The 26,854-nt window shown below is 42.2% G+C and overlaps 1 protein-coding gene across 1 annotated transcript; it reads right to left on the reverse strand.

Moving 5' to 3' along the window:
• Positions 1-1,108: 1,108 nt before the first annotated feature.
• Positions 1,109-20,123, reverse strand: ALX1 (ALX homeobox 1). The gene is made up of 4 exons (XM_075057978.1): positions 19,744-20,123; positions 17,384-17,688; positions 13,573-13,701; positions 1,109-1,636 (listed from the first exon to the last, which is right to left on the reverse strand). The coding sequence occupies exons 1-4, from the start codon at positions 19,973-19,975 to the stop codon at positions 1,316-1,318; spliced, it is 987 nt and encodes a 328-aa protein (XP_074914079.1). The 5' UTR covers positions 19,976-20,123; the 3' UTR covers positions 1,109-1,315.
• Between the last annotated feature and the right edge of the window lie 6,731 nt (positions 20,124-26,854).

Consider the following 26,854-nt stretch of genomic DNA (forward strand, 5'->3'; position numbering starts at 1 on the left):
ACAGGGGAAAGGGAGGAGAAGTAAATCAAAGCAGATAGCAATTCTCCAGATGTAAAGTATTTTTCTTCTCCTCTATTTTTTTTTCCACCAGAAATGTCAGAAAGTCTGCTGACATTTTAATTCCTTTGTGATAGGCTGGGAGCTGAGGGCCAAATCCTGCTGCCACTGCAGGAGAAAAGATTTTTCTTATCAACTTTAAAGGGAGCAAACCAGTCTTACACTCTGAAAAAAAACCAAAACAAATTAGCAAAGTGTCAACAAACTGTAACTAAAACTAAATGAAATGTACTCTTACAACATCTTGAGATCAGTTACAGACTGAAACTGGCAAGCCTTGTTGGACTTTTTTCTTTTCAATTTGACCAGAGCATAACAAAAACCAGTTAGTAAGACTGACTGGATAGGAAGTAAGACTGTGCTGTTGTTGTGGGGTTTTTTTCTAAATCTGGATTCTGTTGAAAGTTTCACAGTACTATTCCATGCTCTCTTCTAGTCACCTAAGTTTCAAAATAACCTATCTGCAACTTTAAAGATTTCATTTAAACACTACTCGACTTACATAAACTGTGCATGTCTTTGAAAACTCTATTAAACACCATGATCCTGCTTTTAGTGATATGTTTGGCAAAAGAATCTCATTGTCTTTAACAGGAATACACTCAGGTCCATAAAATTGGACATAAAAAACTCCAAAGAAAGGAGTACCTTCTATTCTTATTACCTTAGTTGTGCATTGATGTAACTCCAACGAGCTCGACATGCAGTTAGCAAAACAGCAGAGCTGGCTCAGAGCAGCAGCACAGTGCTGAGAGAGTTAGGTCTACAAATTCCACCTACAACGTGCACAATGGTATATTTCCTTCTCTGCGTGGTGTGCTTAGAGATTTACTTCATGGTTTTCATCTAATAAATTTATTTTCCTTTCCCTTATGAAGTATTCATTTGTGAAGCATTAATTTTGTATACAGGACTGCTAAAAACCAATGGAGTAGACATATTTGCTTAATAGTTTTATTCTTTTTTGTGGGTTCTATAATCATATTTCATCAACCGGTACAACAAGACATATTTCTATATAAAAACCAAAACAAAGAGGGCTTGTTGAGCTTGATGCATGGTAAATCTATTTGGTTTATTCTTGTTTTATTGTTAAATATTATATTGCATTTGTTTAAGCAGACATCGTGTATATTGTGATTTCTAGCATTCCACACACAGCAGCTTATTGTTGTGTCCTTTAAATATGGGAAATAAAAATGTTTTCAGTTTGCTATTTAAAAAAAAAAAAAGGAAATGAAGAAAGGGTACTGCTATATTACATGGCCCAGGAAATATTGGCAGCATGCTCTTTGGCTTTCATCCGTAGAACTGCAATGCTGGAGGACCTCCTTTCAAACTCCGGCTTGGTTTCAAAAGCATGTCCATTGGTTGCCCCGGAAAGTAAAGAGTCAGTGAAAAAATTATTGAGGGGCACGTGGCTGAACTGATTCTGGTGGTTTGAAAAGCCTGTGTAGCCAGAATCTGTCCGCGGTGAATGGGAATAAGGTGTCATACAGGAGGACGTATCTCGTGGCAGCATGCAGGAGGTAACCACAGAACCGCTAGCCGCGTTCCCTGCCCACAGATTGTTCTGAATCTGGAACATATAAAATGAATAAGATTAAATTTAAATAGTTCATCTTTTGTTTTCTGCAATGCTTGGTTTGCTTTATTTAACACATCCATTATTACTTCTCCTCTAAAACAAGCAGCAAGTACTTAACTAGTTCTCTGCAATCCTATTAGAAAATACCATGAAGACATTAACATGAGTCAAAACACTGGATCATTCACTTCAGAGCAAGGGCTGCTGAATCATATTCCTTGCTCTGTCATCCATTTGCTCTCCGGTTCTACCCTGAGTGTTTACCATTGAACCTCAGGATGCCATCAGCCCAGCCAGTCAGTAAAATTAGTGGAAGCGCACAACTGACTTCAAAGAAAAGGTGTCAAAAGAGCGTACAATATCATAGCTGTTTTCACCATAAAAGCTTCTCCTCATCAGAATTCTTTCTTAACTGTAACGGTAGGAAACAGTATAAAAGGGTGAACAAAACAAACCAGGATTTCTCAAGCGGCAAAGCCCAGCAAGTATTTGCAAAATTAAATATTGAGAAGCCTTGCATAATTACTTTAAAACAAATGAATCCATAAAATACAGGCATGGTTGATAATACATTCAAGAGATTTTCCTAAAGTTGTTTCAAAGATGGTCTTAAGATAAAATTTCTTTTTGTGATGTTTTTAGACAAAATTCTACTTGGAGGCATTCCTGTTTCAGCTCTGTCTTAACTGGCTGCACTGTGCGTCCCTGGAAAACGTTGCATGACAGACTAGGACACAAACTTTGTGGTTACCAGCAATGTCTGCTGAAGATCTGGAGTAACCACGTATTCAAGCTTTGATGTGTAATGCCTTCTATACTTGGCAGTCACTTAAAGCTTCATTCTGAGTCTCAGGCCTTCCCCTATCGTCTATCTATAGATGCTATTTATGGATAGGTATTTTTCACTTCTTTGTTACTAGATGAACAGATGGAAAGATTTTCAAGGCCTAGCACAAGTCAGCTCCTGTCATTATCTCAGACTGTGCATTCTTTCATTCCTCCTCTATTCACTTTGCTTCAACCAAATTTCACACTCAGCAGCTGTCCTTCTGTCTGTTTAAACTCTCTACTCTGTATCTATCAGTACTATACGGATACAATTTCTGACATGCTCTAACTTTCTCGGTCATTTCTCACTTGCACTCACCGTTATACAATATACAGCTTTATATTTCTTCTCCACTTATAACTCTTTCCTGGATGATGATTTTTTTTTTAAATGTACAGATATGATACAAGACATTTGTAGCCCTCATTCACAGTACAGAACTTCTCAGCCAGTAACTATACCCTTTTTTTTTGGTTTTACTTTGCTAAATTTGTCTTCATCCTAAAAATCTGTTGTCTGTTCAGTATATCATTGCTGTGATGCGCTGGGATTGAGCCCACATGTCTTTGTTCTCTGCTATATGTATAATTGCAATTACTCTTTGGTTAGCACTATAAAGTGAATTCCCACTTCAAACTTAATTTTGCTTTCACGTTCCAAATCCATAGACAAAGGAATTTTGGCTTTAAGATATGTAGGTTATCTCTCTAGCTGAGTGATTTTTTTTTCTGCCAAAGTAGAGGTCAGGGGAAGTAATGAATTATGACAGACATACATACACACACAGAGAATAAAAACATGTTTCTAAAGCCAAGTTGGTTTTTTCCCATTGTCCTATTACTTTGCAACAATACATACCCACCAAACCACCACCAAGCTAAAGAGATAAATTATGGTTCACTGAACTCATCTAGCTGAGATCTAGTGCAGATAGCAAGGATGAGAGAGAGTCTTATTTTAAAAGTTAACATTTTGAACAGTTGTATTAGCAGGAGTCATCAGGAGCTGACAAACTAATTCGGTCTCCTTGGCAATTCCAGCAGCAAAAAAGAACCAGTAAATGCTCCATTTTGGTTTCCCGCAGAAGCCTGGGGAAAAGTCACGGTAGCGGCGCGTCTCCCCAAACTCTTGGTCTGCCCAACTCCTTGTTCACACGGACGTGCGTACGTACAGGCTTGCACACACTTCCACACCCACGCACGTGGGTTGCCTTCCCACACACGCACCCAGCTGGGCACACCTCAGGCATCTGCTCCTGCAGATCTTAGGTGGTCTGCTGAGAGGTAATGACCTGAATAAGGTGTCTGGGGAAGGATATTGAGGATTTTTCCTCCTTCTGGTGGGCCTCCTGAGATCTACAGGAGGAAAAAGACTCTAGTGAGAGTTTCAGAACTTTCTGGTTCCCATCCTGCCCTCCTCCCTTCAGTTTTTAGAAATCTCTCAAACGTCAGCCCGTGGGAGACCCTCTGCAGCTTGACATGATCCTCACTCAGCTGCCTTATTCCTCCTTAATTAACCCACCTGAGGCAGTTTTGACATAAAATTAGGCAAACTTTTTTTTGATCTTCAGAGAACAGGTGGTTTTGGGGGGGATTAAAGGATGCATCTTATCTGGACCTATGTGAACCACTGTCTTGCTTACGAGGTCGTTGCTTTCAACCACGCAGAACATTCCCAAAGAGAGCAGTACATCTCTTACAGCTCAGGATTCAGGGATTCCTGAGTGTCCTATTGCCTGGAAGGTTTCTCAGAGCCTAGTACAGATTTACAGAATATGCCATGAAGGAAACAAGGGACCCTGAAAGAGCTGGAAGGTGTGGTAGTTAAGTATACAGCAACTGGGGAGTCATCCACTAAGACTCACAAGGCTTACTGCCTTCTCAGACTCGATGAGTTTGGAGCCACATAGCATGTGAGAGTAGTAAAGATAGCAGCTGAAAGCCTATAAGATCCAGAGAATATCTCCACTTTGCTTGAAAGCCCAAGCTGCACACATTCTGTCTTAATCATGAACTGGGAAAATCAGAAACCCGCTCATCCATACAAAAATTGTTGGGTTTTTTTTGTTCAGGAACACTAGAAACTTTTAATTGTACTTCATTGTAGTTCATGGTTACATGTATGTTTCTTGCAGTAGCAGTGACAGATTAAGCAACTGTTGGGGTTTTCTTTCCCTTTCTTCCTACAAAACAAGTCACCCATTCCTATTTCCACACTGTTCCATTTTAGTTTCTTTTGCTGATATAACTCTTTACCGAATTGAAACAGGGAGCTGATACAGCTAAAAAAGAATCCAGAAAAATAAAAATTTCAAACACATGCATACAGAACCCCATTCTTTTTGATGGTATTTCCAGGCCAAATGGTTAGTCTCAGAACCTTCACAACAGGATGAATTTTCCCAGGGACAGACTGGTTCATCTATGCAGCATCTAATACAGGAGCTACTTCTGGAGGAGCTCATCATCTCCAAGGCTAATTCACATGTGACAAAGTCTCATTTATCTGACTTGCTAAGATTTCTTTCCAAGAAACACTATGGCAAATGCTGCAGTCTGCCAGGCTGCACAGATATAATTATGGGAAGGATTTTCCCAAAAAATCTGTTTAAATAGCAACACGCACAAATTTGACTTTAATAGTCATGATGCGAAGACTTCAAAAGGTTCAAAGGCTCAGTTTGAAAGTGCCCAATAACCTATGTGGTCTGGAGGTATCACAAAATCACTCTTTCCTTCCATATTTCTAGTAGCTTGGTTTGCAGTAAACTAAGTTTAGTACCACCAATTTTCCAGATATTTTTATCCTAGACAAATCTCTTTCAATTTAACTTCAGTGAGATTGCACAGGTGTAAATGAGAAAAGAACTCAGCTGCAAATCCTAAAATATACCAATGTCTTCTTATAGAAATATGTGAACAAGCTATTCATTCCTAAAACTTTCAAAGGGGTGCCCTAGGTTTCGTCCTTAGAGGAAGGAATCCAAATTAGTAAACTTAACTTCAGAAATGCCACAAGATGCTAGGAAAGCTTTATGTCTTCTCTCATGAGGCAGTTATGCTTTTCAAAAGAATGTTTCAGTCATATCAATTTTCTATTCATTTTAGTTGGTTGAGTGACTTCACTTTTGAGATGAGATTTTCATTTCTTAGCAAAGATTTACAACATAAATATCTTGTAGTGAAATTTAGGTGCAGAAGGTATTCCTGTATTAAAAATAAATAATGTTTTACAATACATCAAAATTATCAGACCTTCTTCTGGTATGTTGGAAGGAAAAGGGACATTATGTACATGAATTTAAAGAAAATATTTTTCCTCTTAAACTCTTGTGTGATCCATGAACTATATAAAAGGCAATTCAGAGGCTGTGAATGAGGCTATACATACAGCACATCTCTGGTTTCTGTTAACATCACAAACAACTTGAGCTTTGCTCTTGTGGTTACCATGAAATTACCAGAGCCCTTCAATATATTTACCTACTGTATGTTTTATACACACACACACGCACACCCCCACACACCCCCTTCCCGATAGAAAAAAGAAATAGGATTTCATAGCTGTGACAAGAACATAACTGGAGAGTTATGGTTGTTAACATAGTTATGATATCATTTCCTAAGCATATGACCTTCTGCTTGACACTGCAGAGGAAAATTAGCTAAGGTAATTGGTCATCCCACTTGGTGTCATTGCTTTTTTTCTGTTAAAATGCCAAGCTCCTGGAGCTTCAGCCTCCTTATGCAGCACCTAGAGAAATCACATAAACTCAAATCTCCAAATTTTTCCAAATTTTCTGAGAGTTTTACTATCACTTACCCAGCTTTGGTCCTCCCATCCCAAATGTCTCGACTCATGCCATGTGAGTCACCTGCCCACCCAGACTGGAGTCTGTTTCCAACAGAGACACGTGTGAGCACACAGCTTCTATCTGAGTGGACGTGTGGTTTAGTGCTTCACAGGGGAAACACAATGTTAATCTCTTTTAAGATCTCTAGATATGAAGTAATAAGTTATTGTTGTTGTTATTACATATGTTATTTTATATGTTATTATAATTACTTTAGTAGGTAATTAGAAACTACACATTGACTCTGTTTTCAGGATGTTCCTGGGCATTGCAAAGCAGACGACAGTGGCACTAACTGAACAGTTCAGAATTTACGTAATTATAGAAAGCACGTGAATGTCAAAGAGACTGGTTTGCTACATTTTTGTCACTCCTCTCTTTGTGTGAAGCAACAATCCTTCCACTGCCAGAAAACATGAAACCTGTGCTTGCACAAGGAGCTATTTTAGGCAGATTAAATGCAATAGCTGCTAGTTTACAACTCGTGATCTGTAGGCTGTTCCTAGTCCATCAGCACAATTAATTTGCTCTGTCACTTGCCACAGTACTTTTTCTTGTGGGGGCCTCTTAAGAACATCCAAGGTATCGGCAGAGGTTTGCCTGTACTTCCCGAGGTTGCAGATTCATAGCTTCTCAGAACAACTTAAACTGAAAAGGACCTCTGGGATTATTATTCCAAATGCTTGCTCACAGCTAACTTTGAATTGAGATCAGGTTACTCAAGCCCTATCCAGCCAAGTTTTGAGTAGCTCCAGCTACAGAGATTCAGTAACTTCTATGAGCAACTTGTTCCAAGGCTTTACCACGCTCATTGTATTTTTTCCTTTATATCTAGACAGAATACTTCTTGCTGTAATTTGTGATCATTTTATAGGAGCTGTTGGACCTAATGAACATATGAAGATCATCTGTACTGTATTGAGTTCAGGTACATACGAGAGAGCTGCAGCACACCATTTTCAGCTATGTCCATAAGATGCACGTTTGCCCTTGGTAGCGAGAGGCTTAATGCCACAGCTCTGAAACAGGTGATAGACCCGTTCCGTCCACATTTAGGCCTTACATATGGTGAACAAAATAAAAATCTCTTCATTTGATTCCATGCTTAACAAGTTTGCTAAGGTGCAAAAAAATGCAGGATTTGAGACCTTCATCAAGCTTTCATTCTTGTACGGGATGTTTTGTAGATAGATTGTAACTTCTCCCTGCTGCAGTCTCAGGGCCAGTTACGATAAGAAGTAATTATATTTCATGTCTATGATACAGTTAATGACAAAATTTCATACTTTGAAAAATACTATTAAAAAGAAGTTTCTCTCTCAGAAAACAATGGATTTGCCTTATAATTAAGCCCCAGCTAAAGTCACTCACACACTTAAAGAAATAGACGTTTCATAAAAAAAAAAAAAAAAAAGGCAACAAACCGAATGTTGCAACTGCGAGGAGGACCACATGCGGTGATGGTTTAGAACCAAGAAAAAAATAAAAGCGCAGTGCACAAACTACTTTGTGTGGAACAGACACCACCCAAAAAGATTAGAAGTGTTACTCTCGGAAGATCAGCCACAGCAGTGCAACAGTCAGCACATGTGCAGCAAGCGACATACCATCCAGGTGGTGGCCCAGCCTGAGCTCCGTGCTGTCACAGCTAGACAGCATGAGTAGATGATAAAACTTCTTTGAAGCTAGCTCAGATATGTCTACCACATCTACTCCTACTTAATCAGTGTACCCATAGCCTTAATGAACTATTGTGATTAACTGTCATTTATATGTCTACTACAGTTAAAAGAATTTTTAAGTCATATAACATGTGGTGTCTAATATATGCCATATGAAAGATTTAATTGGAGCATGTAACTTTGATTATTGCTAATGAGAATTACCCATATGTACTAAGGCTAGAGCAGAACTGTAATGATGATCCAAGGACTTAGTACATAACACATGTATACTGATACCACTTCTACACTCTTTGATTGCCAAAACAAATCATGTGATACCATGCCGTTCAATGTATTTAATTTGATTTATCAGTCTGGTGGATGGAATGTAAACTTCAGCCTCTTCCTTCTATTTTTGAGATTTCAACCTTCTTTCTACACCTTCTGTATCACTCCAGTTCCCATACCTTTGAAAGGCTTTTGTCGCCTCAGGATTCCCACCTGCACTAGGCTGGGGTTTTCCACAAAAAAGAAAAAAAAAAAAAAATCAGTCCTATCCAACTCTTGCCTGCATTTTCAAGTAAATAAGAGAAGCAAACAATCCATTTCACATGTGATAGTAAGAGGGAAGGTATAATGGCGTGACAGGATAAACCCTTTCAAAAGAACGTAGAACAATGACAACAAATGGACTAGACTCAAAGAACAAGCAAGAAGAAAAGATGCAAAGTATGGAAAGAGCCTAGGTAGAGGAAGAATGTTGCCCCTTATATCTGCTTTTCAAGGATACAGTTTCATGTTCATTTACATATTGATGCACTTACATTTATAAAGACAATGTCTTTATAAATTTAACTCCTACAGGGAAGGCTGTGTGATAATACTGTAGGCTTTTGATTGAATTTCACTCTCATGTGTGTAAATGAGGAGATAAAAATGAAATTTTGTCTCAGGTTTTTTGGTCCCTTGCCACTTTTCATACTTAAACATTAAATCTGACAAGGTCAAGTACCCTTTGTAACATTAGCCTTCTCACTAGGCATAGGACAGTAAAAGTAGTTAAGTAAAGACCAGTAAGGTAAGAGAAGAGCAAGGCTAAGCAACTTTTTTCTTGTTCCTCTCCCAGCACATAATATATAGATCCATCTAAGATAACTATAGATGTCTGCAGCTGAACCGGGCATCAGAGAAAAAAATACATTTTTAGAGATCATCTTACCTATTTTATACCTTATGCTTTAGGAAGATAAAACTTAATTGACCAGATTTTCACCAACTTTAAAGGGAACCCATCTCTTGCATAAAAGGCCCTCTGATTAAGTTCCCTAAACACAAATGTCTAATATTTATCTGACCACCAACTGCCCCCCCTGAAGGGTGCATCCTTCTTTTAAGTCCTGTTCGTCAGCACGGTAACAGTGTCTCAGATATCCCAAAACATCTTTAATAACACTAGACACTGTGTTTAGGTGACCGAATCAAGTACTGCTTGTTTACTAACATTTACTCAGATGAGTTGAAGTAACCATCTCCATGAAGCGAATCTGTATTCATTTTCCCACTGATGTTAGGATCCTGCCTCTTAGCTTCCATACTATCAGCAGAAAATTGCTAGTTAATGAGGGTCAAAGTGTCTGGGATAAGAGTTTTAACCAGCAAATTGTTTTCTGAGTGCACTTAAGATGACTTAGACCACAATGTGTTGCATCTGCAAGAGGAACTTGAAGCTTAAATACTGAAACTAATGAAACTGAAACGTTTTACCAAAATGAACAAAAAGTACTGTATATAACATCTTCCTAGAAAAATCTGATTTTCAGCATAATGTTGTCAAAAGTTAAATATTTCATCTCAGTGGAAACAGTGTTGTGGCATTTTTAATGTTAAAGCCTTGAAAAAACATGTGAATAACAGATGATTGTCCTGGAATGTTGTACTAACTGTCCTCCTCTGCAGTTCAGGTGTTGCCAGTATAATTAATGGAAGATGTATGTGTGCAGAATTTGGACAGTTCAGGAGATGCTGAACTTCTTGGCAGCCAGCCGAGCAACTATTTTGCACAATAAGCAACACCTAAAGTCAACATACTGTAAAAATAATTAAGGTTAGGCTGAATTAGCAAAGCAAATGATTAAGAGCTAGAAAAAAAAACCAAACCCTAAATTGAGTAATTTAATAGCAAAATTAGACTGGGTTATAGAAATGGGAGTTGGACCAGACCACCTCCAGAGGTCCCTTCCAACCCCAACCATTCTCTGATTCAAAGCCAACCTTCCATCTGAAATTATTTGAAAAGATCTTTTCCTCACGGGAAAACCTTTCAGGTTTATACAGTCACACAACACGCAGCAGCATCATGTTCTTAATTTGTACTTGATGAAGATAATTGGTGAAGAGACTAAGCAGGGGTCTCCACACCCTCTGTTGACTGCAGAGGAGACTGATGTTTCTGCTGGAATGCAAGTGGGATGTCTGTTTTGTGAACATATCCGTGGTGGGGCTCAAAACAGAAATCTTCAGACTGCAAATTCATATAATGCATACCAGAAATTCACATTTGGTCCTGTTCCTTCTGCCACACAGCAGTAAATATCTCAGCTTGATTTCATCCTTTTTCAACATTCATCCTATGTTTTTTTGCCAGCAACAGAGAGTCTGTTTTCCCCCGTGTTAATAAAGGCTTCATAAATAAGCTCTAGTGATCTGTGTTCCACAACCCCAAGAAAAACTATTTACTCAGAAGTATGGCAAAGCTTGTCTAATATTTACTTATGTCAGTGTCACAATAAGAGTGCTTGTACATGGGGAGGAGCAGGGGGAAGGAGGGGGGGGAAAGGAAAAGAAAAGGAAAAAATGTGTATTTGATTTCTTTTCTTGCATTAACTACACTGAAACAATGGAATTGTCTGGGAATCAATCTACAACACTAAAACCAAACATGCAGATAACAATTTTAAATATCTCTTTCTGCATGAACTGTGGGATAGATTGATGAGTATATAGCAAGTCATGTACTGTATATTTATTTTCCATAAGTGAGGTACTTATAAATGGACATCTAGTTCAAAATATTTGAATGTAGTGATGTTAGTGGTCATTGTGGTTTTAATACGGATTTTCATTGTCTCAAGCATTCTCACTGGAACTATGATGCATATGATACAGACATGGTTTTACTGAAGGTGAGGATTTAAGAATGTGAAACTGTGAAGAATTACCACGAGGTTAGCAAGAACAGGAACTTGCACTGACTGTTCTGTGATAACTGCCTGGACACCTGTTTGTATTCCAGTATACAGCAAAGTAGCCACCTTCTTCACTGAGGAGTAAGCTGCCTTGTTTTTATCATGTGGCCAAACCATGCATGCAAGCACTTAACTGAAGTAGTCAACGTGAAGTGGACTCACACCTTAGTTGAGCTCCTTGCTCCTGTTCCTAAAGTAAAGTACAGTACAACACAATTTTCTCGTGCAGGTGACCAGACTCAGTTATGTGTTTGTGCCTGTTTACCTGCAGTGTGTTAGTCTGTGGTAATAGGTGAGTACTATGTATTTATGTTTATGAATGAGTATACATTTTATACTTCTACACATTTTAGAGATGCTTTATTTAAGATTATGGTACCAACATTTTCATTTCAATCTCCTGTTTTTAAGAACTTATAAATTAATGATAGAAAATTTTGCCAGGCTGAAACTTAGTTAACTGCATCATCAGCCTAGGAAAGATGGTTTTTAACAAGTATGTAAATAGAAATGCAGTGGATTCACTCATCTTTTTAACAATCTGAAAGCACAAAATAGATATTTCATTGGGTTTAGAATTTTATGGTTGATATTATCATCTAATTCAAAAGTGTTTCTTTTTTACATACAGTAATTTTAGGACAACCATTTTAAGTGCTTACCAATGCCTTGCATTATTCCATTATCTTATGCAAATGAAACTTCTGTCAATTGGGAAAATTTCTAGATGAAGTCCTACCAAAAATACAAGATGAGCTTGGAGACACAAAATTTAGTCTAGATAATTGAGTCAGGGATAGAAAGCCCAAAGCTTAAGTACTGTTCCTTGTATCATGTGTCGTGATGCTATAGATAAGTCAGTACCAAAAGATACTTGAACACCTTGAGTGAGATCAGTGAGTCACTGCGCATCTACGTCTTTGTGAATCTGCCTAGGAGTGCTTAAGGTCTTTTTGCACACCTTCACCTAGGTAGGTCTCAAGCAAGTATTGTCCCCTCCTACTTAAACAGTGTATCATGCAGTGGTTTCTGATGTAATTTGGGCTAACGCACAAAATAAAATAAAATAAAAACAGATTTATAAGTGCCACCAGGCCTGAAACGGTTGTGCCCATGTTCTGAGCTGCCTGGAACACAAACCAGCTCCGGCCCAGGCACCAAACCTAGCAACATGCGACCTCCTCAGAAGTCAAACACTTTAAGTTGGGTAGATGACACCTGGGCCCGAGGCCTCTGGTCCTAAGCTAATCACATCCAGCCAATGTAGAGCATGACCAAGGCAAGCCCACATAGAATATGAGTATATTCTTAAGGCTGGCAGAGACCCTATTACCTGATGAACTAGAAGAGCACCAGGACACCAGCAGTGGAAGGACTCTACCACAGGGACCCAGACAAGATTTTTGCTTTGTATGGTGCTTTTTTTTTTTTTTAATTTTGTGGTAAAAGCAATGGGAAGCTAGAGACATGAAAAACAATGGCTTCAGAATAAAAGTATTCAATGTACTAAAACAAGCAAGCAGAAAAACAATAGCAGAGAGTGAAGCAAGGCAGTAAAACAAAGGACTGGAGAACAGAGACAGAAGATTATGATCTTATTAAACAGTATACCTTACTATATACTAATGGACCAGTGGAAAAGAACAAAATAAATTAAACTGCTACTGTCTGGGAGAACTTTCTTGTTTCTCTGCCTCCCTCTCCTAGCCGTATACATTCAGTTGTGATTGTACGTGGCCATAATATGGTTTCATGCTAGTAGAAGACTACTTGTATTCAATGGTCCGTAAAGAAATGGTGCATGTTTAATGCATCAGAAGGAAGTTGCCTAGAGATCACATAATTTATGCCTCATCTTACCAAAGCATGCAAGACCAGAGCTGTTAAAACAGTTGTGCCTGTGAATATAAATATCCCAGAAGGGAGATCCTGACCTTATTGTGGTCAAAATTACAACATTCCTGTCAATCTCAATGGGTCTAGACTTCATCCAGAATTTGTGTATGGACCCAAAAGTGATTCCAACCCCCACATAATTTTATGTGCTGAAAACACTTAGCTGCACAACCATATTGCCAGCCATTCTCAGTACATAACCTATACAAAACTCTGCAGCTCCTAAGATGGTTGTTTAAAAAATACTTGTATTTTAAGAGTTAATTATTCATATTGGGTGTCGGAACTGTTATTCACAGTGGCAGGTCCTGTTGACGTGTCTAAAGAACACAGAAAGCTAAACACAGGAAAGTCTTCGTGCATCTTCTGTGCTCATGTGTGCCTAAGGATGGAAGAGAAGGTGAATGTAGAACCAAAGTACTCCTTGGTCTTTACCATACCTGAGGGTAGCTGTCAGTCCTTGGAAGAACAGATATATCATAGGTGGCAGCAAAATGGCTCTTAGCTTGCTGGATCTGACCATAGCGTTCTCTTTTCCTCCATTTTGCTCTTCGATTCTGGAACCAAACCTATAGTATATGAGGAAACAATCATCAAGGTAAACTCAATTACATACTGTGCAAAGAGTTTTAGGAAAAAGCCAAGAGATTTTGGACAGTAGCTTTGAAAATTTCTGTTTATCTAAGAAAGGGAAGTTCTCTGCCTGAGGATTAATTTCTTGCAGTTTCAATCTTCTCAATGTCAGACCTGCTTAAGTTATTTCTGGCCATTTTAAAAGCATATATTATTTCCCTTCTAGTGTTTCTAGTGTCTCAAAAAAAAAAAAAAACAGAGGAAAGATGAGTCTGTCAGGCAGTGCTAATTTTGACAGAGTTCAGTTCTGTAGAGGAAAATCACCAAGTAGCAGCAAATCAAATTGTAAAGGAACTTTCTCCTAATTTCACATGCCCACTGACTTGCATGCCTACCTACGATCTGCCTCCTAGAGGTGTACCTAATCTTTATCAAGTGCAGTAATGAAAAGGCAAGAAAAGCTGGCACCAGGACAGCAGTTTGCACTGCAGAAAAGGTTTCTATAAGAAAGACTAACAGAGCAGGAAGATAATAAAAAGTCATGAGATCACAGACAGTTTTAAAACTATTGTGACATTTTTTTCACATTTGTGTTAGGTGATACCTGTTTCTGACAATGGAAAACTAAAGAATGGCACTTTACATTTAGACTATGAAATAATTTAGACCTGAAACAATGCCTTCTTGTCAACTAAAAGCTATTTTCCTTATGCTTAAATAACCTTTGGACTGTTCTGTAATATTTTGAGTGTCGGGTGTTATCTCAAAACCTATTATATGCACATTTCTTGCTGTGACTGATATCTGTCATTGTCCTGTGGTCTTAAAAAAAATATTTTTCTTTCAAACAGTTTAGTTTGGACTGACTAAGACTTATCCTGATGAATTAAAAGGATTGCTAAAAAAAGTAACTGTTCCATTATAAAAGTAAAACTATCCAACTAGCTCTTTATTGTTCAGCTATGAGCAAACTCATTCTGACTCTTTTTAAAGAAGTCATGCTAGTAACAGAACTTTTTTTTTTTTCATGGATACTATGCCTTTGATTAGTCTTCTGGCTAAGTGGATCGTGAATCCATTTGGTTAGATACATACATTAATAGATTATTTTTTTTTTTATACAGACACTGCCTGTGAATCCCATTTTGAGGGATATTTTCTGATCCCTGATGGTGGGATATTTAAAATAACACTGTTTGTTTTATAATTCAGTTTTTGCCTTGCTCTTTGGAGAGCTCAAATGTCTTTTGATGCTGCTTAAGCAACAAGGGCATCATTTTTCTCATTTTAATTCCCAAGGACTTGTTGCAAATTTAGTATGTGCAATCTTTTAAAATGTACTCAGCAATCAAAGCAAGGCCCATGCATGTAACTGCTGAGTATATATTGTTAGGGACCTTGTGGGTCAATTTGTATTATTTATGATGCCTGAGGCTCAGCAAAAAGAAAAGAAAAGAAAAGGGAAAAAAAAATTCTCCTGAACACGCTAAGGGAATGTGGTCATGAGGCTCTTTCATTGAAAAAAGACCTTGACAGTCTCCTTAAAATGGGTGCCAATTACTTCACTGACATGCAGCAGGAAAGAGAACAACTTAGATAAATTAGGTTCAGGTTGGCTCTCTCTGCATGTATGCAGGACAAATATTAAATTGGATGTTGATGAAATGGCGGTGAAGGGAAATGTGGGTAAGGTATCCAGCTGATCACTCTGCTAAACTAAATCAAACAATTTGCTTGAATTTATAGTAACTAAACAAGAAAAAAAGCACACATTTTTTCTCTTGACAATCCCCCAAAATATTTCTGTTTACATCACTTTACTAGAAACTGACTCTTGGCAGAGATAAAGTAACCATTTGCCTCCACAAAGCAATGTAAAAATCTGCTGCTTGTTATCCTTGAATTGCCAGATGCTGCCTCTAATGATGTAAGGCCTTTTAAATTGCTTAATCTTGTGATGGAATACTGTTGCTACTCTGGATAAAAATGATCACCATTTCCTTTCATATTTAGCGTATGAGAAATGCAAAGATCGGTTATCTTTTAAGAAAGGGGAGAACGTGTTTAAATAAAATAGAAATAGATATTCTGTGAAAGTCTGGGGCAGACATATATGTTTTTACATTTACTTTCTTAATGTTAATACCTTTACCATACGAAGCTTCTAAAACTTAGAAAAATGTGTGACAAAAAGCCAGTTGACATATTTTAGCCCAATTCTCCCCTCCCTGTTCTGACTACTAATTTATTCTTGGAGTAGTTCTCATTATTCCAGGATTATGCAACTGTAAGCATAGTGTTTTAACATTATGCAAGCTTTTTTTAAAAGTTGAGACTAAATCGTAATGAATGGAATTCATACTTGGGAAACTGTACCAAATTCAGAGGGAGAGGGATTGCACAGAGCCTGAAGAGTTAAAAGCCACTGAACTAAATTCCGTCGGCATCACTGATGTCGTATCGATGTAACTGACAGACGATTTGGGACTCTGTTTTCCGATGACAACAGTGAATATGCTGTCTGGTTGAATAGACATGAAAAGAACACTTCTTTATAAAATTAATTAGCTGAGTTCGTTTCTGAAAGTGATCCTGGTTTAATTTCAGCTGTGTGCATGTGCACTGACGTCTATTTCTTTATACGCATGTGTTAGTATGTGTTTAATTACAAGTTGTGAAGTTGTTATCATATTCGAGTCACTAAATTAAAAAAATTAATCCCAGTCTGTAAGAATCGACAGGACTGCTATTCCCTAAATTGAAATGCTGAGTATTACCAGAATGGGGAAGATCTCTAAAAATAGAATAAACTTGCAAAAGGCAGCTCACACCCTTTTCTAAGGGAAGATCTCTAAATGGGGGAAGGGCTGCATTTCCTGGATATTTAGATTCTTTTCTCACCATTGCGCATCCAAAGCCATAAATATTGTTGAGATTACTGTACGAACACATACTGAATGAATCAACTTTGTACGCAGTTAAGATACTCAAATACTGCACTAAGTGGTCAACAGCCTGTTTCGTTCCAAAAATTAGAATAACATTAACCATCAGTAATGCAAGTTTAAAAACAAGCAAATGTACTTCCCAATTTTGTGATTATTAAGCTCATTCCATACAGCAGAGATTAAAGGATTATGTCCTTGCTCTACACAGACACAAACACACACACACACATATATCTATATTTATACACATTTTTGTATGTGCAGTTTCACTGCATACTCTTTGGGTGGAAACAAGGAATTTGATTACTTTTTAGATTGTACTTTTCATGCCGTAACACACACAGAATCCTCTGCGTCCGCGTTCTGCATCGTCATCAGTCTAAACTACATGCAACACATTTCTTTAATGGGATCTTTACGTGTAACGCTTTACGTATTCCCTGCCTGGAATTCTGACAGTAAAAACAGGACTACCAGACATCAAGACTGCTTTACTATTGATGTTGTTTTCTCATCCTTTAAACAAGTTTCTAGAACAGCAACACAAGCGATTTGAAAAAATAACAAGTTATTTTAGTACTGCAGCATAACAGCTCATATCCATAAAGAAATAAAGCAAACCGAGCCATTTACTTTAGCTTTATGGGCTTTTGTACAATCCCCAGGAGTGTCGTTTCCCAGTTCCTACAATGCAGAACTTGTGATGGAAATGCTGAAGTTTGGTTCCTACCTGGACTCTGGCCTCAGTGAGCTCTGTTCTCAGAGCTAGCTGTTCTCTTACATAGACATCGGGGTAGTGAGTTTTCTGGAATACTTTCTCCAGTTCCTCCAGCTGCAAACTGGTGAACGTTGTTCGGTGTCTCCTCTTCTTACTGCTGGAGACGTTGCTGTCACACTTATCACCGAGTTCATCCAGTTCCCCCTTCTCCTGCATCCCTTTCACCGGAGACATCCTGAGGTTGTTGCAATTGTCCATGGGCCTGCTCAGCTCGGTGTGAAGAGGCTGTCCTTCCACTTTAGTAATCCCATAGTTCACTGGACACAAGGTGGCGGAGGGAAAGAACTGGTTAAAGGGGGGGGCTTCAGATTCAAGACTTCACATAAAGCAGTTTCCCGAGGAACCCGATTCTGTTCGGCTGCGTATTTCTACACAAGAGCGCGGAAGAGGAATCTGTACTATTCACTACAGACAGAGTAAAAGTACTAAGTCACATTGAATTTTAACTGAGAATCGTATCTGAAAATATAATCTGAAATCTTTCGGTGTAAGGAGGCTGCATGGGACTGCTTGAATATTTTCACTCTGCCACTAAAGTAGTTAATAATCCATGAAATTAGCTTCAACTAGGGTTGCATAGATAAGGAATCTTGGCCCAAAACAGATTTTTGTGTAAGATAAGTGGCATAAAGCTATGGACAAATGCACCTTTAAACTTGGAAGCAGATATAAAAAACTCCATTTCTATGAAAATACAAAATAACTGTAAACAAAATAGCTGTAAACTGACAAATCAAGCAGCAAATGAAACCGAAAATTAACTTCACTTTACGAACTCAAGAGATTCCATATACCTTCTCTTGGATTTGTAAAGTGGAATTGTTTCCAATTAAGTTTGTTATGGTTACAAAATGCAGAGAGTTTCTGCAAAATGTTAACTTATTAGAAGAGATCGTTTCATATACTTTGTATAAGGATTGCAGGAACTATTTGTCTTTAGGTAAAATCTGAGTGGTAGAGATAAGAAATATTCCTCTGTAGCTTCTTAATAAGAAATGAAAACATTTCCTATTTTTTCTATTTTTACATATCTCACATCACTGAAAAAGTCATGCGATATGTTACCGGATTCAAAAAGGCTTTTTTTCTCCCCCCCCCCCCGCCTCAGAAACAGGCAAAAAAAATTTAAAATTCTAATGAAATTAAAATCTACAAAGATGGCATGTAACATATGGTGAGAAGCTTGCTTTGGGATTTTCTCACATTCTCAGTAATTTCTTTTCTTTCAGTCCGAGCTGATTTTAACCAAACACAATTTTAAAATACTTACTATCAACACATACATAGATAGGAAATGCCCCAAAGCCCCCAAGGCACACATTAAAAGAGCTAATTAAGAAAAACTTCAATGTACAAATCAATTTTCTGTAGGTTTTTTTAAGTCGCACTTGCAGAAATGTAACATTGTTCCTTACAAACTGTTTCACATAAAAAGGATGTTCTCAAAAAAGTACTTCAGTGCCTAGATGAAGTAAAAAAATGTAAGATATTGTTAGTCTCGCTATTGCAGCTGATCTTAACCATGTTTTCTGACTCTGCTAGGCAAATTTTTTTTTTTTTTCTATCTGTGATTTACATCCTGTTGGAATAAGGGGGACGATTTTAAAAGTTTCAAAAAGAAAACATTCCCCGTTCTCCTTGCTGATCAGCTAGGCGAAAATAACGTGTGAGGCTGTCGGTGGAATTACCGAAGTCGTTTTCGGTCAGCGGGAGAATCCCTCTCACGCGTTATTCACTAACACAACGGAGGAAAAAAAAAAAAACAAAAAACTAACCCCACACCCCACGCAGCCATCCTCGCAGAGGGGGGGTTCTTCCACGGAGCCGGGGTTCACCCACCCACCTCCCCTTCCCACCCCGCAGCGGACCCTCCGACACCCGCCGCTACCTTTTCCCGGCAGTTCCCCGCGTGAAAACGCCGCGGCCGGACGGGGAACGGGACGGGGAGCGGGACCGAGCCCCCCCCTCGGCAGCCGTCCCTCCGGTCTGTCCGTCCCCATCCCATCCCGTCCCCCCCCCAACCTCCCCGGTTGCGCCGGGGTGCTCGGCGCTGCGCGTTCCGCGTCCCCCCGCCTTGGGTGGGGAGGAAAGGAGCGCTTCGAAGGAGGCGGTCGCCTTCTCCCGGTGCTATCATCATCATCATCACCATCATCACCGTTACCATAATTATTTCCTACCGCCCCTCGCGTGCCAGCAAGCAAAAGCCGGGCAGGCGCCTTCGGTCTCGGCGGGGCAGGCGGGAGAAGGCCCCGGCGTGCCCTCTCCATCCGCAGGGAGGGCAAAGGGAGAATAACGGTGGGACGGCGACTCACCGTTGTTGTCCTGGCAGGGCGACGTCCTCTCCAGCCTCACATGATGCTCAGCCCTTTGCAGAGGGTTGAAGGCCTGCACGCATTTGGTGCCTGACGTTTTGCTGTAAAAGGACTCATTGTCCAAAGTTTCCATAACGTGCTCCAAAGTGCCTCCTGCTCCCATGTAAAAGTCACTGTTCTTGCTCGGCTGGCTCTTCAGGGCAAACTTCTCGCTCAGAAAATCCATAATCATCTAAGGCTGCTTGAGAGCCTCTTCCCTAGACAGAGGCCGGACTGTGAGCAGGGGAGGGAGGGAGAGGATGGGAGGGAAGGAAGGAGGGAGGGAGGGAAAGGCGCTCGGAGCTCAGGGAGCTGTTTTGCCTCCGAGCCTTTGATTTGTCTTGTCTTGAAAAGGGGAACCCGAAGTTGCTCTTATATCTTGAAGCTCAGCAGGGCTCCTTATGCAACCTCCCATTTCTAATGAATATGAAAATAGGCAAGCAGCGTAACTCCACCCCAGGTCCCCCAAGACCTAATCCCAACACAGGAGGGAGTTCCAGGCCCATTTTCGACAGACGGATCCCTTTCAGACAGACAGACACACACGAGCGGGCGAGGAGGGTGAGGGGAGGCAGGGAGGGAGGGAGGACGCACGAAAAAGGACATTTCCCCTCTGCAACCTATTCACATTTCTCCGGGGATCCTGGAAAGAGAGTAATCCCTCGCTTTCCTCCCGCTCCCCCCAGCTCCCCGAGAGGCTTAGAGCGAGGTAATTTCAGGGGCACATACCCTCGAGTAAAGGATCTTCTTTAATCAATTTGACTGATACCTCGGTAGCTGCAGTCCTGTTCTCTGAAGCTGCAAAATTAAGACCCGGTGTTCCTTCTTTATTAAACAGCTCAGAAGTGAGGTCCTAGAGTTAAAGAGAGAAAGAAGAAATATTATAGGCGGTTGTTTGTGTAGAGGGAATGGAAAATAGAGGAACTTAAAACTAGGAATCTCTCACATCAGAAAGCAGCCTAAAAGAGAATTTGGCTGTATCAAACAGACCTTCAGTCTGCCTCTGTGTGTGTGTGTGTGCAAAGCGGTTAAAACGGGTCCTGTATTTCAAATCTCCTGAAATATTATCACTACCGACTTGAAAAAAAAATACTGTTTCTAAATGAAAGTATTAAAACAGAGTCTTAGCTAATAAAAAGAAAAAGAAACGAGCCATATATACATGCATTCCTATGGATATTGAAAAAGCGGGTGGTTTTCACCCAAAGTATGAGCTTTGAAGTGTTGAATTCCTTGGTCCTTTCACGCATAGACAGGATTTAAAACACAGGCAAGAGAGAGATAGGGAATTATTTAGAAAAGGCCCCAATTATGGAAAAGGGTTGCTCCCTGCTTCCCGTTGGAGTGAAGCAAAAGCGAGCCTGCAATCACTTCAGATCAGTATTTCAGCATCGTGGGCCCGAGCTTGTCTGTTTTATTCAGGCTATTTTAGAAAGCAGTTCCGTGGGCCCTTCCCCCATGTGGGGGGAGAAGAAGTGAAGCTTTAATGAGCGATTGAAGTATAGGTGCAGTGATGGCCAGCCGGGACTGCTGAGCCTCTTGGAGACCTTTCCTGTGAACCCAGCCAAAGGTGAAGAGAAGGCCAGTTCAGGTCCAGCGTTATTTCCCGGCGAGCAGCTCCCCTCCTTCTTCAGCTGATCTCTACTTTGCTGTTTTTTTCCCACAGAAAGGGGCAGCTAAGCCAGGGATGCTTCTTTCAGCTCCAGCCGAGTAGCTGCGGGCATCACCCCACGCACCCACGGCCACAACCTGCCCTTCCCCACCACCTCCCCAGCTCCATCCCCATCACCTCCAGCACAACCTGCCCTTCCCCACCACCTCCCCAGCTCCATCCCCACCACCTCCAGCACAACCTGCCCTTCCCCACCACCTTCCCAGCTCCGTCCCCATCACCTCCAGCACAACCTGCCCTTCCCCACCACCTCCCCAGCTCCATCCCCACCACCTCCAGCACAACCTGCCCTTCCCCACCACCTTCCCAGCTCCGTCCCCATCACCTCCAGCACAACCTGCCCTTCCCCACCACATTCCCACCTCCATCCCCATCACCTCCAGCACAACCTGCCCTTCCCCACCACCTCCCCAGCTCCGTCCCAGTTGCCTCCAGCACAACCTGCTTCCCACACCAGCCTGCGGCTGCGGGGGGACGGACAAGGAGCCCGGGGGAACTGCTCCAGACCCGGGGAAATAACCCCTCTCCCTGGTACCCCCCCCCCCCCCCCCCCCCACCGCCCGCATCGCCGTGTGCTGGAGTTTCGGCAGCTTGTTTATAACTATGCCTTAAAAGCACTAAATGCCTTGGGGGAGGGAAAAAAAAAAAAAGAGGGGGAAAAAAAAAAGGAGCTTTCGGTGTCTTTTAAATGAAAGACACATGCAACGTTGTTGCAGGCTGCAATCCACTTTTATCCCAATAAATGTCCCTCTTTAAAGGCAGCTATTAAACTGCAGGGGAGCCGAGGACAAGGCAGTGTCCCCGTAACAAAACCCAAGAGCTCCCAGCAGCAGCACCAGCGGGTTTTTTTTTCTAGAGGGGCCGTAAGAAGAGTGGGTGCGCGCCCGCGGGGCCACGCGTGTCCTGGGGACCAGGCTGGGGTGCCCAGTCCTCTGTGCTCTGTCGTGTGTCGCCCACCACTCCCTGCCGTCCCGCTCCGCTGAGAAATTAAGAAAAATAAAATAAAATAATAATAAAAAAATATAAATTTCCTCCCGCAGCATCTTCCCCCCGGGGGGGGGGGGAGTCCTCTCGCTCCCGGCCCCGGCTTTGCAAAGCGCTCCCCGGCGAGACGAGCGCCGTGATTTCTACGCGCGCTTCCAATATCTGAGTATTAAAAATAGAGCGCGACACAAATGATAACCGGATCTTAAAATCCGCCCCTCCTCCCCCCCCCGGAAAATAAATAAATAAAGAAGGAAAAAAATCAGAGCGGTTCCACATCATTGTTAGCTCCAGGGGCCAAATTCTGCTCTCGTTTACCTCTGTGCAACCCAGCTGACTTCAAAGGGAAGGAGAGATGTAACCTAGGGGAGAATTGGCGCCACGTATGGCATTCGTTCTCCTTAAAAGCTTGAAAACAAAAAGCTGACTTCAGCAGGCTAAAACCATTTAAAAGGGGTTGGACAGATCCCGGGGGAGAAGGCGGCAAAGTGGGGGAAAAGAGAAAAAAAAAAATGAAAAAAATCCCGTGCTGAGGTGAGACAGCTTTGAAAAGCATCTTTCTTCAGGGACCGCTTCCCTCGGCCAGGCAGCCCGGTTATTAAGAGCTGCTCGCAGATGTGCCGCTGTGTTTCCAGAGATGGAATATCTCCTAAACCTTCTGTGGAAGGGTGTTACGTGTGATGGCGAGACGTTTCGTGGCCAGAGGTGGTGTGAAGGAGCTCGCCCCCGCAAGTCCGTAAGAGTTCCTCGGGGGAAAAACTTGTCCCGGGAGAGAAACCGGTCGCTTACCCCACGTTGGGGGGGGGAAATCCCCGGTCTCGGCACCCTCCTGCCTTCCTCCCCCTCCGCCCTCGCATTCCTCCTTTTCCTGAGCTCCCAAATTCCAAGCCCAGGGCAAGAGCGAGGATGCCGCGGTGAAGGGCGAGCGGTTCGCTGCGGGGAATGAACGCGGTGAGAAAAAGCAAAGGGGGGGGGGGGACCCGGACGGTTCGAACCAGTCAGCCCTGGACTGGGCAGAGTGGTGGTTACTGGGGGTCCCCGGCCCAGGAGAAACGATGCTACAGCCTGGTCGAGGGGTGTCCTCAAGAGGTTTTTTTGCGGTGGTTTGAATAAAGCGAGAAGGGGAGCGGGGCGGGCGAGCATCTCCCGAATCCCCAGCCCCCCCGTCCTGACACCGGGTTTTAACGGTGGACGTCGGGACACAGTAAAAAATTTTTCTTTCCACCCGTTTTACACCAACCCTTCCCTTCTGCAAAGTTACAACACGAAATTCCTGTAGGGACGGCACGGGAAGACATCGGCGCTACCTGGGACCGGGCTAAACGAATTTGGAGCGGGGGGGGGACATGGTTCCCTTCCTTCCACGTCCACACACGCTCCGGTTATCCGGGAAAATGGAAGGGGAAGCTGTGCAGCTGAGAGCTGGGGGTTCCCCGGGGGGGGGACGAAGGGGAACGATGCTTTTCCTTGGGTGGGATGGAGTAACCCCACAGCCACGGGGGGAAGGAGGCTCCGTGAAATACGAAAAGAGCCGGCTGGCTCGAAAAACAGGTGCTCAAATGTTTCAGCATTTCCAGGAGCCTTCTAGTTTTCTTTCTAGGCTTTACCAAGCGGCTCATTTCACGTTCAGAGCCAGAGATTCGACCGCATGAGGTCGGAGCCTCCGAGCGACCAGTATATCCCAGTCCTCGTCCTGGGAACGACGGACCTGAGCTGCGGAGAAGAAAGAAGGTGTAAAAAAACTCGCTCCCCACCTCCCTCCCTGCCAGCGGAATGTGGCAAATTGCAAATTACACATTCAAAATCTAGCTTGGCTGGATTAGAATTTTCCAGACATCCTGTTTGTGAGAAGAATCATGTGAAGTATTCTTAACTGCCAGCAAAAAAAAAAAAAAAAAGTGCAATACATCTCAGTCTTGAGTTTGGGGGGCCGTTAGACTTTTTTTTTTTTTTTTTTCTAAGTATGTTAAGCATGACTATCCTAAATGCCTGAAAGTAACGATTGTGCTCCAGGTCTCCGCAGCCAGGCTGCAAAAAGGTCCCGATCCAAGCCCCGCTGAACGAACTGTCTTCCTACAGGGCACTTTTGGTTCACGTAAGAAAACAAACAAAAATCGGTTCTGCTGTAGGTGGGGAACCTTCAGATTTTCCGCTCCGAGGGGAAGTGTTTAATTGAGGCTGTTTGGAGTGACTTTACCCAAAACCCGGGCTCGGTATTTTCAGCGAGAAGGGAAAGCGGAGGAGCAAATCGCCTGTTCTTCCCCTCGGGAATTTCACGTTAATTCCGCGTGGGCAGAGGACGAGCCCGTTGATCCCCGCACATCTCGCAGAGGGAAAGGGACGCGTCGCTTCCCACGGCGGCGGGGCCGAGCCCGGAGCTTTTCCCAGCCGGACTGGAGGCTCAGACGCTCCCAGGTTTTGTCCCCCAAAAAGTTACCGGCAGCAAATCCATTTGACAGGACCTCAGCTGCTCGGGAGGTTTCCCCTATGGCACCTGCAGGGGTAAAATGAAGGTTTTAATGGGGCTCGAAGGCAGGGAACCGGTGGAGGGGTTCCCCGTCCCTCTCCGCCCGTTAGGAAAGCGAGGTTGCCGTCAGAGCTGGACGAACCTCGACAATTTTCTTCTTGCAACACGTAATGAGTCTTCTTGGACCGTCTAACGTTTCTTTCAACACAAAATGGAATGAGATAATATTTAGTGTGTGGATTTAATCTTAGCCCCATAGGAAATCTCAGCAGAGATGCTCTATAAAAGCATTAATCTCTTATCTTGATCTAGTTCAAATTATAATGAATCCTACTTACATATGTGCTATAAAAACAAATCCTACAAGAATTTAATCTACGCTTTATCGGGCTGCTATTGTAGCCCTTTATGCAGTTTAGAAAGGATTTGAAAGTTGGGCCGTGCGACTCAAAGCCCCGGCCAGTTTGGGACCGTCGGGAAGAAGAGCTCTGCTCCCGAAGATGCTTCTCGGATCTGATTTTTTCTTTTTTTTAATTTTTTTTTTTTTTTTTTTTGCTCCGCACTCGGTGTAGGAGCAGGACCCGGCTTTCCACTCGGGATGACAGGAAAGCCAGGCACAGCCTTTCAGCCTTTCTCTGCCGTCAGCCGGAGCTGGCCCGGCTCCTAGGGGAGGTGTTCGTGTGTGTGTGTCCCCCCAATTCTCCCCTCCAGCCTTTACGGTGGGACAAACCTGCTCCTGAACGAGCTGCGCTTTGAAATCCAAATCCTCTCCCTCCCCCGGCCGCTCCTGCCAACAAATTGTAGAGATACACGCGAGGCAAAATACAAACACCGTTCTCCAGATCAAAGAAAGAGACGCCTTAGGAGAAGAATCCAAATGTGAAAAAGCTCACTAGTAGGTTGTGCAGTATGTTACGGGTGAATATTTGCTTCTCCTCCCTCTCCCCGGGAATTTATTTCCAAGGGTGTGTGTGGGTGTGTGTGTCCCCCAAAGGAGCTGATTAAGAGTTTTAAGTGTAGAAGTCTCACTAAATAAAGATGTTTTCTTGTTGGGTTTTTGTTGTTTGGGTTTTTTTTTGGTTTTTGGTTGGTTTTTTTGTTTGGTTTTTTTTTTTTTACCAACGACCCCTTCTTGCTCTCCCATCGCGAACCGACCGGGAGCTGAGTGCAGGGCACTGAGCATCAGCGCACCTCTGCAAACGAGCAACCCCCCCCCCAAAAGCTCTCCTCTGCTAGCTACGCCGTCTTCCCTGCTGGCAGTTTGATTAATATTGGGACAATTCCGAAAATATACGGGCTACATTACCGGAGCGACCCCGAGGCTCTGAATATATGGAGGGGCCTGGAGGGTGTGTGGGGGGCTGCCTTGTCATCTCAGATGAATTGATTTCTTCTAAGGCATGAAATATGGGTCGACATTCTGGTTTCTAAGCACGAAGCAGAAGGAAGGTGTGAGACAGAAGGGACAGGGGCTAAGAAATAGATCCCTGTTCCAGTCGGAGGCACTAACAAGCGGATGCATTGAGCTGCTTTGACAGGGACTGCTGGTTTTCAAGGCTAGCGATGTGTGCTAGATCCGATTAAAAACGTGTAATTTAGCGATGCTGAAAGCCGCAGAGCAATTTTATTCCGGTCTTTCGGCACCCGGCTCTGTACAGTCTCAGCCTTATTTTGTCCTTTGCTGAGAGCTGCCTGGAGCTTTTGCAAAACGCTAGCCTGCATTAAGGAGCATCTATCCCCGTGTCTCTAGACTCTCTTACCAGAAACGGCCAGATGAATACAAAAAAGGACTTAGTGGTTAACCGATATGCTGCTAATATTTCATCCACGGGCCTCCTCCTCCTCCTCCCCTTTTAAAACTTCAGCTCTTGGAAAAACAACATATTTTAAGCTTTCCACACAAATATTGATATTGGCAAATAAAGCCGGCCCCCAGCCTATGGTCAGAG

The sequence above is a fragment of the Buteo buteo genome, chromosome 26 (genome assembly GCF_964188355.1).
Source record: "Buteo buteo chromosome 26, bButBut1.hap1.1, whole genome shotgun sequence".
Taxonomy (NCBI): Eukaryota; Metazoa; Chordata; class Aves; order Accipitriformes; family Accipitridae; genus Buteo; species Buteo buteo.